The 18,306-nt window shown below is 40.1% G+C and overlaps 2 protein-coding genes across 2 annotated transcripts; both read right to left on the reverse strand.

The window, feature by feature from the left end:
* Nucleotides 1-110: 110 nt before the first annotated feature.
* Nucleotides 111-7,303, reverse strand: tmem45a (transmembrane protein 45a). The gene is made up of 6 exons (XM_041935366.1): nt 7,113-7,303; nt 4,575-4,782; nt 4,129-4,341; nt 2,398-2,582; nt 2,172-2,314; nt 111-2,061 (listed from the first exon to the last, which is right to left on the reverse strand). Exons 2-6 carry the CDS (start codon nt 4,768-4,770, stop codon nt 1,965-1,967), a joined length of 834 nt encoding a protein of 277 aa, XP_041791300.1. The 5' UTR covers nt 4,771-4,782; nt 7,113-7,303; the 3' UTR covers nt 111-1,964.
* Nucleotides 7,304-11,556: 4,253 nt separating this feature from the next.
* On the reverse strand, nt 11,557-15,291 carry lnp1 (leukemia NUP98 fusion partner 1). The gene is made up of 4 exons (XM_041936156.1): nt 15,106-15,291; nt 13,227-13,472; nt 11,977-12,075; nt 11,557-11,724 (listed from the first exon to the last, which is right to left on the reverse strand). Exons 1-4 carry the CDS (start codon nt 15,289-15,291, stop codon nt 11,557-11,559), a joined length of 699 nt encoding a protein of 232 aa, XP_041792090.1.
* Between the last annotated feature and the right edge of the window lie 3,015 nt (nt 15,292-18,306).

The raw sequence follows: 18,306 nt of genomic DNA on the forward strand, positions 1-18,306 counted from the left end.
ATCTTACCTGGCCAGGTGGATGACTTCAGGTTAGTCACGAGAGGAGACGCAAGAGGAGCTCTCACTCTGATTTCTATTTTGCCAGATACGTGATTCAAGCTCACATCACATCAGGGAAAACTTTAGTTTAGAGTTTTAAGTCGTAAAGTATTTCATGAAACTTAAGATTCAGACGTTTCAATTTATTTCAGATATTTAATTTATTTTTATGCAACGAGGCGAAACATTAAGATTTCCAGTTGTGTTGAGTTTGTTAACTTTCTGTTTTATGTGACAGTTAACTTAATATCTTGAATATTTTGTTAGATTAAGCAGATAAAGCACACCTTATTGTCGTTTTCGCAATTTTCTGCTATTTTATACATCATTTGTTTATGAGTTAATCCAGAAAACACCTGGCAGATTGCTCAATAATAAAAAATAATTCCCCAATTAAACACAATTACTTCAGGTTTGCAGCACACCAGACCACTTGTTGAAACTGCAGGAAAGTAAGCTTCAGTCCCAAAGCGAACACTCTCACACATCATAACTCGTTTTAAAGAAGTGAGTGATTCATCTTCTTGAACACAGACGATCTTTGTTGACGCCTGTTGTCAGGTATGTATTGCATTGTGTTGTCCTAACAAACGCAAGTCTGCAGGGGGAAACCATGTCAAACTATTTCTAGGATGCATGAGTGATAATTTGTTGTTAATGTGACATACTGTGATTTCACTAATACAGTGAGAATCTGGAAATAATATTTATAGTGATGCGTGTATGATTTTGGTCAATTCATTGAGTCTCGCAAAGAATAAATTCAGCAGATAGTCTCTTTATAACGTTTGAAATGACAGGAAAGTGTTATTATAAGCTCTGTGTTAAAGTGACAAATATTTTGTCCCCACAGTCCCTCAAGACACAGAATAAATACTGCAAAAAAACAAGACATGCATAAACAACAGCAGCAACCATAATATAATCTGTAATAAAGTCAAATAACAAAACATCAAAACATTTTTAATACACTTATTTTTTGACAGTTGTGTTTGACTCACATGTGTGACTCAACCTCTTAACATTATGAAAAAAAAGACATGCTTTCAAGTAATACAGTATATGATTGCTTTCGCCACGAGCTGGCACTGCTGAACACCAAATCGTCTGATAAGGACAAGTTTGGCAAGTCAAATGAAAAGCATGCGATCCTTAAAAAAGCTTTCCCTTATGAGTTCACGTTCACTTATACCGCGAGTGCAAATGAATGATGAAACAATGATATGACAGAATTTATGAAACGTACTAGGCCACAGTAAAAGGAAAGGCACTACTTCTCTCCTGACCATCTGCACCACCAGGTGAAACTTAACACTTCCTGTGATAGTGGGGTTGATGTTAGTATTAACTCAAAAGTAGGGTCCCCCATCAATATAGTAAGAATACGAAATTGCTTTGAGCATTTTATTGGTGCTTCCCAACAGCCTCTTACCTGCTGAACGGTGCATTAAAGCAATTTCACTGGTTAATGCTAAAGTTTGCACCCACTCAGTGCTCTCCTGCGTCATCACTGTCATTCACTGCTGTAGCTGCTATATACTGGTCCTCATTCAGTCACTAACTGTCTGTCAGTGTATTCATGACTTCATTCATGCATTCATTAGTTGTTTCATAGGTATTAGTTGTGTGTTGTTGGTAGTTTAATAAACCTTTCTTTAGAAAGCAATAGTCACGTGACTTTGTGTGTATGAAGAATTAAGGCCACTGCACATGAGTCAAGAATAAGAGCAACATAAAAAAAAGAGGCTGAATTAATCAATTGGCTTTTGTTTTCCCTTTGTGAAGGGTGGCGCAAGTTAAATTTAAAGTTTCATATAAATATTGATTATTTCTGATAGTCGTACTGCTGCTTGAACTGCAAACATCATATCCCTGATTTATTTGTGATATACATGAGTCACAATGTAGGTGCAGAACAATCCTCTTCATAAAATCTCATCCTCTGACTCTGGATCCCTCTCCCTGGGCTTGAGAAGTCCCATTTCCATTGGAGGAGTCCGCTTCAATCTGGAGCGAACCACGCTGCAGAGAAAGCCCAACAAACAAACACCAGAGTCACACATTCCATCAACTGTTGTGTGATTATATGACTTGTGCAAGACTTCCACATCTGGCGTGGAGCAGGGTCTTACCAGCTGACGGTGCAGTAGAGCACGCTCACGACGAGCATGGCGAAGGCGAGGTGCCAGGAGTAACACATGGTGATGAACATCATATTGTTATGATCGTTCAGGTCCCACTCAGGGCCATGAGGAGGGTACAGCACAAAACCGATCTTTGGCAAAAGAGAAAGAGATGCCAGGAGTTATTAAGCACCGCCGTAAACCTCTGCTCAAACATGCACACATTCAGATTTACCTGCCAGAACCAGCTTCCCTGCAGGAGAGTGAGGGTGCAGCGCAGCAGCTCCAGGAGGATGTTACCTCGGTGGAAGACCTCCAGGAAGGCAACAAAAGCATCACCGAAGATGGCATAGAGAAGGAGCTGATGTACATGGACGTCCAGCATACTCCTGCCATGGAGGTGGTAGAGGAAAAGAAATCCTGCCGAAACAAAGAGACAGTCATCAACGCAAATACAGACAAGAAATGTTAGTTGTCGAACTGTCAAATGGCGCCTTCACTGCATTTTTGCTTGTGATTCACTTGCAACTATGCATTCATGTGCTTCTTTTTAATTGACTAAAAAATCTGTTAATGGTCCACGGTCTAAATCAGTGATTCCCACCCAGGGTACTTGTACAGTTCTGCAGTTACAAGGGGATAAATTGGAAGCTGCAGGGAAAAGTGAAATAACTAGATTAGAAGATATATATACATATATTGCGTCAGCTGTGATGTGAACACAATGCGTTGCAAATGAGTGTGTGAAAATTAGCAGAGAAATTTAAAAGGTTAGCTAAAAGTATGGTTGAAAGAGTTAAAAGTAGTGAAAAAATAATGAGTAGTAAAGTTAGTGTTCAAATAATTAGCCAAAAGTAATAAATGGTTGAAACAGTTGGCTGAAAGTAATGAATGGTTGAAATAACTGGCTAAATATACAACACTTTTACACCTTCACCTCCAACTTCACCTGCACCTTCTGTGTACTTAACATTTAAGCACACACATGCTTACCTAATTGTCAGCTGAATCTCAGCATATACATTTTAGTTTATTTTCAGCTGTTGTTGGTATATTTTATTGTTTTATTGTTTTAGTATATTTTATTGTTTTAGTATATTATTATTGTCTTAGTATATTTTATTTCTGGTATATTTTCTTTTTTATCGCATTTACACATATTTTTACTGCATGTTACTTTATTTTATTCCCTTATCTTTACTTTATTTTATTGTCTTTCTTTCTTATTATCTACATTTGGGTTGCAATGCAAATTTCGTTGACATGCTCAGTGACAATAAAGGATTCTTGAAACTTGAATCTAAATTAATGGATAAATAGTTAAAATACTTAACTAAAAGTAATGGATATGTTTGGAATATTTTTTGACTAGTAGTGAAAACTTTGAAACCAAGAGTTTGGTTACTTGTAGAAAAATACAGTATACTGTACTAATATTGTAAAATGTTATTAGAATTGTATGGTTTGTTAAATAATATCCAGTTTCTGATCAATTCAAATGAACACTTGATAGGTGGAGCTGATGAAGTTGTACTTGAGTTCCTCTGAAAGGGCTGTGGGGGCTATGTCTTAGATAGATAGATGCAGTGCAGCAGCAGCATTACACACAGTGAAATAAGTGAAAAATTCTGAAATAAGACTATAAAGAGCAAACTATACATAATAAAATATCAAAATAGCGAGCAGTAAAAAGATTATATACATAATAATAAAATAGCAAAATAGTAAACAGTAGTAATTAAAAAGTATTGCACAAAAAAGAATATCTACAGCAAATGGCAGTGTGCAGAAAATAAAGTGTACCATGACTGTAAGCATAACACAGTGAAAAAAGTGAAAATTTGTGAAAATAGGACTAAAAAGAGCAAACTATACAGAATAAAATATCAAAATAGTCTTGAAGAAAGCTGGGAATTAACGGTCTAAACAAATAATGTCAAACTGAAGGCTGGACCATGCATCTTACCTTCATTAAAGAAAGCAATAGCCAGCATCAACCTGTCCAGCGCCAGCGGAGCAGCCTCTGTGGTGTGGATGATCAGAGACACGGCCGCAGACAGGCCAAAGAACAGATACATGGTGGCGTGCTGCCAGTTCATCAGATCTTCCCAGTGTTTCTCTGCAAAGTCGTACAGCTGGAGTTTGGGTCCATCTGCCAAAAACTGCTCTGCCACCATCCCTGAGGAGCACAGCACAGGAAACACTCAGATCTCCTTAATTAAAGAGAGAATAAGCTTGTATTTGTGTCATACTTTACTCACACAGTCATTTAAGTCTCTTTAAATTGCTTTCATTTGTGCTGGATTAATGCATACAAAACTTAGATCAGTTGTTTTTTACAAGATCATATCACTCACAGTTTTTGTCTTTTCCTATTAATGTCTTCTGGCCAAATAGCAAGATAGTACATACCAAAAAACGAGAAGAAGAGTACGACAGAGCTTTCTATGATCTCCAGGCGGCGCTGCGAGGCTCTGCTGGCCAGCCGGGTGGAACCGATGCTCTTGTTCCTCCGGGTGGCGTACGAGAGCGAGTGCTTTCCTATCCACCAGATCCCAGCGACCAGAAAGAAGCTTCCAGGGAGCGCGTGGCCTTTGAAGCTTCCCATGACTCACGACACCTGAATCGTGGGAGGAAACAAATCTGCTGGTGGTTCTCATGGATACTTGCTTCATTGCAGGGAAACCAAAATTGCTGACGTCTCAGTGATCTAAGAAAATTTAATTTCTTTGTGCACTACAACAGAAAACAGATGTTTGCTCTCAACATGAATCAGGGTCTTATTCTCACTGCTGCCTCTATATTACATTAGCAAGTAAAATATCTTGGTTTCCTTTAAACGCAGGTAGTAAAAAGTGTCAACACAAACCCTATAATTTGGCATATATTGTAGACAAAGTGTTCTTCCAGTGGCACATACAGTATTTTTAGCGTGGCTGGCAAAGGAGAAGGAGTAAGAAATGTGACGGGAAAAGCAGAGGAGTGCCTGCAATTTAGTTCAACAGCATAATTAGACATAATTAGTGTGTGCTGGCAACGGGCCTTCAGCTGACCTTGGTAGAAGTGTGTCTGGACAGAGAAAGAAACCTGTTAGAGCTTCACGAGGCTCGCACCGTCACCTTTAAACATGTGATCCAGTCCAGCATTACACAATAGAGCGTTTTTTATGATTGAGTTACACATTGATTGCATCTTGTGCGTGGTAATGATTACCCATCATTTCCCTTACGATTAAAGCTATGAGTGATTGATATGTGCAGGTGTCAGTCGGTGCAGACCAGGCTGTCATCGTCTGCCACATGTTTACTCTCTCAAGGGAACAAAACGTATCTCCAATAAAAGACAAATGATCAGAAACAAACAGGCTGTGTTCTGTGCCTCCTCATGGTTTCACTGTAAATAAGGAATTACTGTAAAGAGTATGAAGAAGCTTTAGAAAGGTGCCTGACTGTTTGTTGCTGTTTAAACTCTGGAAGCAAAGCAGGAGTGACATTGATTATGAGAATCAGAATAAGGGCATGGCTGCACTCCCTTTTGTGATGGAGATGATGATATCCTGCCTGCAACAAAGGGAACCTTTTGAAGGACGACGCTCAATAAAAACAGACTGTTTGAGATGTTAAACTGAGCTCATCACATGGCCCTTTGCCTGCGAAGCCTCTTCAGACAGAGGAAAACACTTCAGTCGCCATGGCAATCGCTCCCTCGTGTCACTCCATGCTGCTGGAAGACTTCAGTTTTTACTCGTAATGTCAACAACAACATCTGTGCAGCCTCGTTTCCACATTCAGTGGCTCCCACACATCTTGAAGTCAAGGATTTCAGTGAATTAATACACATTTTATTATACTCAGTGGTGGAAAGTAACTAAGATCATTTACTACACTTACGAGGTACTTGTACTTCACTTGAGTACAGCTTTCAGATGCTTGTTTATTTAACAGCATTTAACTTGCTGTTAAAGAAACAGCAAGTTACATGTGAAGGTGCTGGTCTGCGGGAGGAGCTGGGGATAGAAACACCACCCCTGTGATGAGTGGACAACCCACTCCAGCACAGGGAGGCCATCGTTGTTAGAAATTAAACGATCAAACACAGTATAAAACAGCATCACCTCGACCTTAATGAGCCAGAGAGGCCACTCTGCAAGATGAGTAGGCTTTATCCCAGCTACTGATACCTTAAATACATTTTAGGACGGGACTTTTACTTGTAATTGCAGTGTGTGATTGCTATCTTTACTTAAGCAAAGCCAAATAATTACTCCACCAACGATTTTGTTTGCTTGATTTAATATTGACTTATCAAAGCTGTCTATGCATGAAAGAAGAGGACAAAAAGTTATCATCAGGTGCATCATTTTCATATTGTACATCATTTTTGCATAGAGTGCTCACGTTGAGATCAACTGTGCTTAGTAGAATAATCGTTAAGGTAGGTTGTGTGTGTGTGTTTTTTTAGATTTTAGTTTAGGATCCAGCGGCCAGATGCGTTAAAATGTGATATAAATGTAGAGGCGAGAGAAATAAAAGACCATAGCTGTTTCTGAGGGTAACTGAGCTTTTAAAATCAAGTGTACACCTAAAAAAAAAAAGTTTTAAGGACATTCATGACCTGGCAGAAAGCTCACTTTGTTATTTACTCTGGAACAACAATCAAAGGCTGTAAAGCTTATGAATAGAGATTATAAAGTCCATTAAACCGATAAAACTCAAAAGCAGCTAAATGTGTTACCGTGAGATAATTAAAACAAACAGGGTTGCAAAGATCAACATTAAGATGTGGTTTACTGAGCCTGAACCTGGACTGCAGAGACCAACATAAGGACTTATTAGTATACAGTACACTGTAAAAAGAAGAAAACTTGATATAAATGCATTATAAAGCTATTGTACAGGATACAGTATCCTACAATTCCTTCACAGTAGAAAGAAAAAGGGGGGGTCTTACCCAAGTGTGTTTGTTCCTGGAGATGAAAAGTTGCGAAGTACGTTCAGTCAAAAATGAATCAAAACATTTTCATTTTCTCATCGTGCGAATCATTTTTCTCGTCACACCTCGGCGAGATATCTCGTCTGCTCTTCGGCAAGTCACGAAGTAAACATCGGCTTTCTCCTCCGATCCCCCGCTGCCTCCAGACCCGTTTCACAACGTTTTCTTTTTTCTCCACATCTTTCCGATGCTTAACAGCGCAGGAGTCTACCTCCAATAAACCATCCCATTGGACGACAGCGATGAGTGGCGTCATCGGCGTGTGCTGTCATTGGCTGGAGTTCACGTCGGTCTCAGGTGTACACGTGTGCACTTTCACTCCGCCCGCTCGTCCTCTGCCCGGTCCCGCCCTGCTGGGTGGAAACCGCTACTTTCCATCCTGCCAGACCGACCCGGACCAGGACAAGACGTCCGGCACGTACGCTTCCTTATCTCCGGACGGGGGCTTTGGGCCCTCGCGTCAGTTGTTTCTTTCTAACACTTTATAGCACAGCCCGCAATTAGCACTTTATGTTGATTCAAAGGCTCAAATTACACTCTAAATTGGGCTGTAAAGTTAATGTTTAATGGCAGCAATAAGCATTAAGTCTACAAGAAAACTGCACAGGGCACCTTTGATATACTGAGTAAAAAATAAAATAAATAAAAAATATAATAATAATTATAGTGGAACACATTCCACTATAATTATTTTTATTATTTTAGGAGGAATAAGACTCATTACTTTCCAGTATTTACATTATCTGCAGTATAATTAGTGCTATATCAAGGATTGTGATGCATAATATTGATAAACTCGTAACTGAAAGTATCCAAACACTCATTTGTGATTGTGTTTGCACACCTAGATGGAATGGAACCATCAACATCATTTAAGCCTACCTGTGCTTTACCTGCCACATGTCAAAATGTCTGCCATGAGGGAGATCTACTACGGTGCAGCCATTGTCATTATGGGATTTGAATATGTTTGAATACTATTATTATCGGCTTTGGTGTGAGCTGCTGTGTTGAAGTCTGAACAATGAAAACAATGAAGAGATGACTGCTATAAATGGCACACTATGCAGTAAAGTGTATGTTTGTTGCAACCACATTAAGCATGGGAGTGTCACATCAGTGTGTTTTAAGAGTGCAGGACCACAACAGTGGAAACCAGCGCTGTGTGTCAGCAGTTTGTTCTCAGGGGGACACTTAACTAAGCAGCTTAAGGCTTCTTGTGTTTTATTGTAATGTCTTTTTAGCCTTTAAAGTCTTGGCAGTGTGAAGCAGCTATTCTGTATTTTTGGTCCCAAGTAAAAATCTTTTAAAAAGTTGGACACTGTCAAAATGTTTAATAAATCATGTATGAAAGACAATCCAAAAAGCAAATGTATAACTCTCAGAGAGGACAGCAGGCCTAGCTTAGTTCCAGTGTCATTTTCCCTTTAAAGAGATCAAAAAATTACCTGAAAACCTTCCAGTTATAATTATTGAGATACTAACAAACTTTATCTGTACAGAGTACAAACAGATTCATTTTGGTTGGACATAAAAATATGTCCAAGATAAATTCTAACACCATCACAGCAGATTACCAGGGTTTACTGGTCAGCGGTGATACATGTACTGTACATGGAAAGAAAATGACATATTTGTCAGTAACTAGAAATAAAACCACATTTATTTCATTTATATGGATACATTTATATACAGGCAGTCTGATTTTTGTTGGACATTGAGCGCTGTAAACTCTGACGTGGCAGCGCGAGAGCAGCACAGCAGTTCGTAGATGACAGCAGAGTAGACCTCACATGCAAAATACTTCACATGCAAAACAATAGCATAGATAAGGCAGGAAGATGGAGCCGATGGAAAACGAGGTACAGAATGACAGAAGCTCACTTTTAAAACTCCAGAGTACAGAAAACAGGTGGGTGCATTCACTCACTTTCAGATTGGAAAAGTCACCTGTCGGTTCCAGTCACCTGTCATCAGCATGGCCTTTCACAATGCATAAGAACAACACACAGGTTGTCTGAATATGCAAATACTCAACATACTATTGACACTTTGAATTTAACGTGTTTGTTCTTGTCAGACAAAGAGAGAGAGAGAGAGAGAGGTATCCGGAAACCGCAGGAACTACGAGCTGTCATTTAAATGTGCAGGACTCAGATGAGATGCTAAACATAAAGCTAAAACCAGCAGCTGGTTATCTTAGCTTAGCATAAAGGCTGGAAACAGATGGAAACAGCTAGTTTGGCTCTGTCAAAAGGTAACAAAATCCTCCAGCTGCTCTAAAACCAATTAATGTGTTATATCTCATTAATTTAACATGCAAAAAAAAATAAAAATAAATAAATCTTGTGTAATATTTCTGTATTTCTAGATTTCTTGGCCTGGTGGGGGATAAACTATGCATCCTACAATGGTGAAGGGATTACCCGCCCTACTTGACCTCTGATTGGCTAGTGCTGGTTGTCTTCGTTGGTTGGGTTGGTTAGATTTATGCATGAGCCAGTCAGAGGCAGACCAGGGTGGGCAATCCCTTGGCCATAGCGGGATTTGTAAATTCACTGCCTGGGACGCCACTGGACATTCCTGAAATCTCATTGGCCACCTAAAGTGCCATCCTGAAGCATGATTGGCTACCAATTAAGAGGTGGGACTTTATTTCCTCATGCCACCCCTGCTAAGATAAGCTAACCTGCTGCTGACGTGGCGTGGCGTGACAGCAGTGTCAATCTCCTCAACTAATGCAGAAGGCAAATACGTGTGTTTTCCTACAAGGTAAACAAGAATGAAAAAAGAAGCATAACTAGTTTGTCGAGAAATTGCTGGAAAATGAAATTTACCTTGAAGATATTTGCTTTACGAAACTGAAGGTTCATTGTAGTGTGTCAGATGAACAAAATATAGAAGACAAGAAGCCCTCATGTTATGGTCTTCATTTACACAGAACACTCTAATCTTATCTTAAATAAACAGTGTAAGATGCCACCAAATAACAATTTCTGCCACTTATTTTGGGGGCATTAGCTCTCATACAGTGTCCAGGGCCCCTCCTGTCACAGAAGATGAGCACCGTTGTTAGTAAACTCTCACACACTAGCAGCACCGGGCATTCATGCAGAAGGACTGAGGGGAGGTGGAGGCATGGGGATCGGTGGGTCACATGGGCATGCAGACATGGCAGGTGTAGGTGCAGGACCATTATGGGACTTTGGTGCGGGATGAAGACCAGTAGAGGGGCTTCAGCATGGACACGTGGACTCGGCATGTGGGACACATCTGTTTCTTCCACAACCACTGCTCCATGCACTGAAACACATTTTAAATGAGGTTATTACAGGCTGAATGTTTATAAGTCCTGCAGGTACAGATTTCCCTCACTGATGCCAGGAGGTCGTTTCCAACATGCTGACCTACAGAAAGCACAGCAGGATCTACACTGACCCTGACCCCCAGCCGTGAGGGCGCTGTGGCCACACATTTCACTGCACTGTGCATCCACTGCACTGCTGAATGGCTGCAGCTATACAAGAGCTGGCAAAATACAAAGCAGGTGACTCAAGAAGTTATTGCCTTGATTATTTATTTCTCGTCTGTTACAACACAAATCACAAACAGTGAAAACACACCTAATTTTGGCCTTCATTAACTTCCCAGCAATCAAAATGACACAAGCTGTCCTACAAGTCCTCAGACTCTACAGTATATAACATTACTGGAAACAGGAAATAGCTAAACCACAGCAGGTCATCTACTGTATGTGCCATGTTAATTATTCTGTGTTTTACTGTACTGAAAGACTTTTAAAATGTTCTCCATGTGTGATATTTAAAATCATACAAAAAAGTATGATTCCATGACATCTTGACATGTTTTATGTACCGCTATGAAGAAAAGACCTCACACCTGTGCTTTAGAGAAGTGGCGGCAGTTAGTAATTCAAGCAGGAAACTTCAGGTAATCAAATATTCAACAATTCAAGAAAAGGTTGTGTTTTTTTTTTAATTCATACTGGATACAATTGTTTATTTATGTAATTATAATACATAAAATACTTAAAATATTGAATTGTTCATGTAAGGATTCGACTAGATGCGGCTTTTGTTCTTTTTGTGTGTGTGTTTTTATAATGTAACGCACTTTGTGTTACAGTGCTTTGTATGAAAAGTGCCCTACAAATAAAGTCTGATTGATTGATTGATTTTGGCACTGAGGAGAAAACACTGTAAATTCTCCAGTTGGATCCACAGAGCAGTTTTACCGGATCAGGTTTGGCACAGTCAAGGCCCCGAGATTTTAACACTTGAACGCCACACGATGAGGAGTTGAGGTGTGGCTCCTGAAGGCCCCACGAGCTGCACATCCTGCCCTGTTCCACCGATGAGTCTCCTCCTTCCACAGAATGATATCAGCGATGCCTCCGCAGGGACAGTTGACGTCGGGGTGTTTGCTGCTCCTTCTGCATGTAGATCGGTCCGTCCGCCGACTTCCTCCTCTCGTCCGAGGGCCTCCTCACCTGACAAGTCGCCGCCTCGCTGCCGCTGCGGGGCCGGCTCTCCTCTGACCTCCGAGCCGCCTTCAGAAGCCACCAAACGGAGACATCGCGGTCAGTAAGCTGTCCTTCCACAGAGAGAGTTTCAGGTGCAGGCGGATTGTTTTCATCCCGCTTCACATCATGCATGTTCAGGAATGAGCAGCCTGCATGCACCGCGGGTCTGAGATGTGACATGCTGGGATTGGGCTGAACATGTAAAGACTGCCTCGCTATGGGGAAATCAGGGCGGTGTAAACACAGTGTGGAGGAGACATGCAGTGTCAGATGTTTTACCTCTTTGTGGAAGCGGTGCGAACAGTGCAGCTCCTGAACTCCACCTCCGCTCCTCCTCATGTCCTCATGGCAGATCAGGCACAGCTTATCTTCATCATTCTGTCAAACAAACACTCAGCTTCATTTTCACAGCTCAACATCAGCATGAGACCACAATGATTCACCTGGTTTATTTACAATATTAACGTTGTCTGGTACCCAAGGGTGGAAAGTAACTAAGTACAATTTACTCTAATACTTAAGTACAATTATGAAGTGCTTGTACTTTACTTGAGTATTTCCATTTTTTACACTTCAACTCCACTATGATTCAGAGGTACATTAAGTTACTGGTTGTTTCAGAGCTTTAGTTTAATAATACAAATGTAATAAAGAAATCAATTCTGATGTAATATTAAAATAAAACTTTATTGATCCCAGAGAGGCAATTCACAGGCTTCCCAGCAGATAAACTGTTAAATGTTAAATAACCTTTACTAGCTTCAACATTAATGAACACATTAATGCATCAATAATAATGATAATTATGATAATATATGTTATTCTGAGATATGCCATTCTACAAAATGAGCACTTTTCCATTAGGTACTTTAAGCATGTGTTGATGCTAACACCTTTGTGCTTTTACGTAAGTAAACATTTAAATGCAGGAACGTTACTTGAATATTAGTATTGCGACTTTTACTTAAGTAAAAGATCTGAGTACTCATTCCACCTCTGCTGGTTGCACTGTGCTCATACTACTCCAGCGCACTGACAAAAATAAAAATCAAATGACTAATGGATATGAAGTTTGAAGATGGAATGCTGTTATGTGAAAATTACAGAAACCTTAAAAAACTAAAACCTGACTTTACTTGTTTGTTTGTTTTTTACATCACAAGATTAACAAAGTTAAAACTCAAAATGTGAAATATTTGCTAACCAAATACAGAATATGCAGAAAATACAGAAGTGAAGCCCTTTCCTGTTCTGGTCCTTATTGTCACAAAAGATGCTGTTTACGATGAGAAATATGAGCTTTTGCGACACGTCAGGCAGTTCAAACCTGTCCACGATCCTGTCAGCACATTCTCTAATCTACATTAAAGTGCTCTTTAATCTTGAAGTGCTTCATCATAGTGAAACAAAGAGTGCACCGAACCTGATCCACCCTGCAGTTAGCTGGATGAGCTACAACACACCGACCTGGTAAAGAAAAGTGTAAAACCTGCTTAAATCTTCATTAACTTTCTAACACTTCTGCTCACCGGAGACATGTTCTTCTTATCACGGAGACAAAGCCTCCTCTCGACGGACTCTGTGAGCTCTGGGATGGTGGTGATGCGGTTCTCCAGGGCGGCTGACTTGGGACGGCTGATGTCGTCCGAGGAGGTCCGGCGAGCTCTCTGGTGGGGCCTGACCTCCCCCTTCTCCTCTCTGGGTTTGATGTGGCTCGGGGTGGGCGCCATTGTCGCCGCATGGAGCCTATTCAGCTTCATGGCATCTAATTGAGACTGTGGACCGCAAAAAGAGGGATAATGTGTCCTGTTACACAATGTAAGAACCACAATGATTCAGTCTCAGCTGAAAGGAAAACAACAAATTAATATTTCAGATTTCCCATTAAAGGCTGAAAATGTGAAGAACATTAAACCAGACAGATGAGCATGCTGAGCTTTTGTCTGAACAGGGTTAATCACTCTTGATATTCTTAAGTAACCATGTCCACAGGGCACCCACCTAATTATAGTTTGCATCTCGACTCAGGCCAGTCGGTTCAATGATTATTTATACAACAGCAGTAATCAGATTACAATACTTATGTGTTGCCAAATAGGTATGTTGAGGTTACAGAATGGATTTTATGACTCTCTCATCACTCACTGCTACACTTTAGTGCTGGTGATGAAAAAATCAACAATTTACAGTGACGAGTGTATCATCAAACTCCAGTGATTTAGTTTATTGTGCCTCAGTTTAAAGCTGGGCTCCTCACAACAGAGACGACGCAGCAGAGGCAGAGATATAGGCAGAGACACCTGTTGGGAACATTCCACAGGTAAACAGGTTGATTGGTAACAGGTGATAGTATCATGATTGAGTATGAAAGGAGCATCCTGGAAAGCCTCAGTGGTAGAGCGAGGATGGAGCGAGGCTCAACACTATGTGAACACATGGTAGAATTAAGGCTGGGCTTGTATTTGAGTTTATCAACAGTGTCTAAAAAGACTGCATTACAGTACATATCTCTCTACTTATGGATTAACAGCTGATTCACCTTGCTGCTGTGTAGCTGTCATTGACCGCCGACCTCCCTGTGGCAAGTGAAAAGTCAGTTCACTCATGGTATGAATATAGCAGCAGATTATTCACTGTTTCACAGAGCACATGTTCCTTTGTGACTGACTAAAAAAAGAGATTTCTAGAAAAGTCTGTGATTTCCTGCCAGAGGATTTGTTTGTTTCAGCTGGAGATAAATGCTGAGTAAGACAAAAAACATACATAGACATCAATGCTTGTTCATTAGCAGGAAAAAAGAAAAAAAGGCTTGCAACCAGGTCTGCCGTCATCTAAAACCTTTCTATCACCTGAGCAAACTGACTGGTTAAAATCAACATGTGGCAAAAGATTTGCACTCGGCACAGGAAGTTGAATCAACTCATGCTTCCATTAGTTGCAGCAGGATAAAATAAATTTTAAACAATCTGTCCGTGCATGTCTGTGTGTGAGCGTCATATACTTGTGCATCAGCAAACATTATTGATGAGCAGTTGGTTGAGACAAATTACAGGTCAGGACATCCAATTACTAAACAATATAACAGACCTTCAGAGTGTGAATATGCATTCATTTACTGGCTGCCAAGAATAGAAATAGCTTTCTTTTTCAACCTTAGAGCTTCAATATGGTTTTCTTTTTTACTTTTTTATATTTCAATATAACAATTTAATCAATTTTTCCACACTGACATATTGGATTTTGATTAATTCTGTGAATATTTTGGCTGATTTATTTTATAAAGGTAGTAATATTAGCAAGTTTACATCAGTTTAAAAACACTCTTCATGCTGTGTCAGTCCAATCTTTTGGTTAAAGTGTGTTGAACACTGAACAAAGTCACATCCATTAAATGCTGGTGGTCCTTACCACAGTCGGCAGCGATGCTCTTCGATCCACTTGCATTTTCGTAGGTCTTCTGAAACTACGTTTTCTCTCCCTGGACTGTCCGGCTTCTGCTCCGTGACCCCAGTAACTGCTCATCCATTTTGTGAAGTTACCATCATCATCATCATCGTTGTCCACAATGAAAGCAGGCAGGAGCCTGAGAGACATGATGGAGCTGTTGATGGAGTTGGTGCAGCAAGTCCCGGCACAACAGATGAAAGTGTGATCCCAGCTGGGTGGCACAGAGAGTAAAGACAACGCTGAGCTGACCTACTAAGCCTCTAACTGACTGGCTGCTCTACTACACAGCACTGTCCCACAAGGCAAAGGTAGCTTGTTTCAATCAGATCCCTCTGGAACCTCGAGCACTGCTTCTACAGTTATATTCTTGGATGATCCAAAAATAACCTGCAGAGCTTTTGCTCAAGTCTTTAAATAAGTGAATCCCCTATAATCTAGTTACCGTGGCTGGGAGAAAGTAAAAATGGAGGTGATGGGAATAAACACGGAGGCGGGAGTCAGAGAGGAACGGCTAGTATTTTGGCACTGGGTGGGTGATGTGACCACTGCTTTTAATCTTTCCATTACAGTCATGAGCCTGAGGGTAGACAACTGAAACTCCAATGTCCCCATACTTTCCACTCGCTGAGTACATCAAACCTGTCAATAATTATGGAGTGCAGGCCACCCTGTCTACCGCTGTGTGCTGAGAGCCTGCGGCTTGTTTAATACAGGACAGGGAGGGAGCGTTTTTCACAGCACACTACTGAATCATATTCTCTTTTTTCTTTCCTTCATTTTTTATCAAAACGGTTAAGTAAAAAGCACAAGTTGGAACCAAAATCTTCTCAAGCACATTTGAGCACATTGAAGTTTAATTAAAGCACATTTAAGATTCATAGAGAGCAAACATACATTCTAACACATTATTTATCCTTCGCTTTCAATGAATTAAAGAGGGACAATATTTTTACCAACATTAAAGATACTATTCAGTCATAGTGGTGTATCTTACCAGGATGTGCAGATGCTGTTATCCTATTCTGATGACCTCTGATCAGACACAATAGAAGTATTATTACACTTTGTTTGCAGAAAAATATTACACAGGACTAAATATTAGATAGCTAACCACTTTTTTCCAAGTTCTTTCCTTTCCTTATCTTCAGAGGAATTTATCAAAATAAAATTTATACTTGAACATGAACAAAATCTTCCTTCACTACCAGACGAAGTTCAAACTGCTGCCAATCATGTCAGATCTCAAAGAGGAGGACTAATCTGGACTGTTATGAGAGGTTCATGTCGCTTTGTCAAGTCACCTCAGATCATGGCTGAGGACAAGATTACAGTAATCTGCTGTTTGTCCAAAGAAAGGGGGGCAGTTAAGGTTGCACATGAACTCAAATGACCAAGAATAGCAATAAGCTTTATATATGCTGAAGATAAAAATCTTAGCCAAACTAGCATTTTTTTAGAAGTTTTTAAATTTGTTGTACTGGTTGTATAGTCCATAAAGAATAAACTGCAGCCTTACATGTAAAGAAGTGCAAACAGTTGTTATGCTACGTTTCAAATCTAGTTGCAGGGCTGAAGGATCAGACTTGTGGCTGCCATCCAATGACTACAATCAATAAACATATACTTTCTCTTCTGTGTGCATGCATGTTACCCACCTGCTAAAGAGAGTCGCAAAATACTTCTTGGAGCGCAGACCAGTTATCCAGAAAACAACAAGATCAACAACAAACTGTATAAATAAAATGCACCTACATGAGCATCTGAAGTTAATCTGGTTTAATAATCGAACTGGAAAAACTTGGTGTATTTATGTAGTTGATTCGTGAGGATTTAGGATTTCAAACACTTCCCAGCACAGACACATCTCAGTGCTCACAGGTTTCCAAACATCTATTGGCAGCGACTAAAACTAAGCCAGGCTGTGCTAACAATAGCAGGCACTTTTCACAACAAACAAGAATCAGGAATAGCTATGGAGAAGATCAGACATCCTTATTGTAACCTCTGTCAGTCGGCCTATTCACCTTTCTAAAACAACAGTACCTGCAGGGTCATTGGAGACGGGATGCCTCACGTGCAGAGTACAGTACAAGGTTATTATGCCTCATCACGCGTTGTAGTTTAGTGGCAGAATTGATTTTATGGCTTTTCAAAACAAGCTGTGTCAGTGCAGAATGGATTATTTTAGGGCAGTGACATGTTTTAAGGGCGGACAGATGAAAATGTATACAATTTTAATGCATTTTATTCTTCATTTAGGATAAATTATAAATGGGAAACTCTTTATTCTTTATGTACTTCTTTATTTGATACAACTACAAACACGGAATAAAACTCTATGTACCAAACTGCATGAGTATATTACTAGTCAGTCCTTGAATTACAGAACACCTCATGAGGGAAAAGTTATCTTATCAACGGTCTATGCTGCTGGAAGGACAACCCTCTTCATTACACAGGCTTCCCCCTAACCTGCTAAACACAGTTGACTTTGAAAAGTGTTCTGTGCTGGTCACTGTTGGAGGACAGATGGCCTTGGGCACAAATTGAGTAGTCAGACTGCAGCAGCATCCAGACAGACCAGACACAAAGCTCTGAAATGGGACAGAGAGGGGACTCAGCTTTGCAAAGACACAAACACGCACATTCAAACTCATATAATAAATAGCATTGATCAGAATTAAATGTATGTGCTGGCGCTGAAAAACGTAACACTTTATAAAATAGCCTTTGCTGTTGGAACAAATTAGACTGCATGACACTCTGTATTTTTTATGAAAGTAATAAGCATTTTCCACAACGTCTTTGAACAAATGTGGTCAAGTGGTTATTTCTGTACAGTGCAAAAGTGTGCAAGTGTAGATTTATGATTAAAGTCAGCAGCACTGCCACCTGGTGGCTGTAGTCAACCTGTTTACAGATACATTAATATTTTTTCAAGATTGAAAAACATCACTCATTTGGAACGTTTTTCGCTTATTTATTCTTTAAATAATATTATATATGAACCTTCTTTATAGAAGGCTTCACATACAGCATATGTTCACTAGAGTACTACGGACTACAAAATGCTACTGGCGAACTACAGCTACACACAGCCCCGTGGCGTCCCCGCCAGTATCCCATGATGCCTCGGTGTGCGTGACCTCGCAGAGTACGGGA

The sequence above is a fragment of the Chelmon rostratus genome, chromosome 4, assembly GCF_017976325.1.
Source record: "Chelmon rostratus isolate fCheRos1 chromosome 4, fCheRos1.pri, whole genome shotgun sequence".
Lineage (NCBI taxonomy): Eukaryota > Metazoa > Chordata > Actinopteri > Chaetodontiformes > Chaetodontidae > Chelmon > Chelmon rostratus.

Excerpts from the sequence above, each read along its gene's own strand:
- lnp1 (XM_041936156.1), bottom strand. The coding sequence starts at position 15,291 with ATGTCTCTCAGGCTCCTGCCTGCTTTCATTGTGGACAACGATGATGAT. Across the intron at positions 13,473-15,105 it reads GAGCATCGCTGCCGACTGTG|TCTCAATTAGATGCCATGAA; the intron begins GTAAGGACCACC and ends TGCGGTCCACAG. Across the intron at positions 12,076-13,226 it reads ATAAGAAGAACATGTCTCCG|AATGATGAAGATAAGCTGTG; the intron begins GTGAGCAGAAGT and ends TTTGTTTGACAG.
- tmem45a (XM_041935366.1), bottom strand. The coding sequence starts at position 4,770 with ATGGGAAGCTTCAAAGGCCACGCGCTCCCTGGAAGCTTCTTTCTGGTC. Across the intron at positions 2,583-4,128 it reads TATTGCTTTCTTTAATGAAG|GATTTCTTTTCCTCTACCAC; the intron begins GTAAGATGCATG and ends TTGTTTCGGCAG. Across the intron at positions 2,062-2,171 it reads CTCTACTGCACCGTCAGCTG|CGTGGTTCGCTCCAGATTGA; the intron begins GTAAGACCCTGC and ends CTTTCTCTGCAG.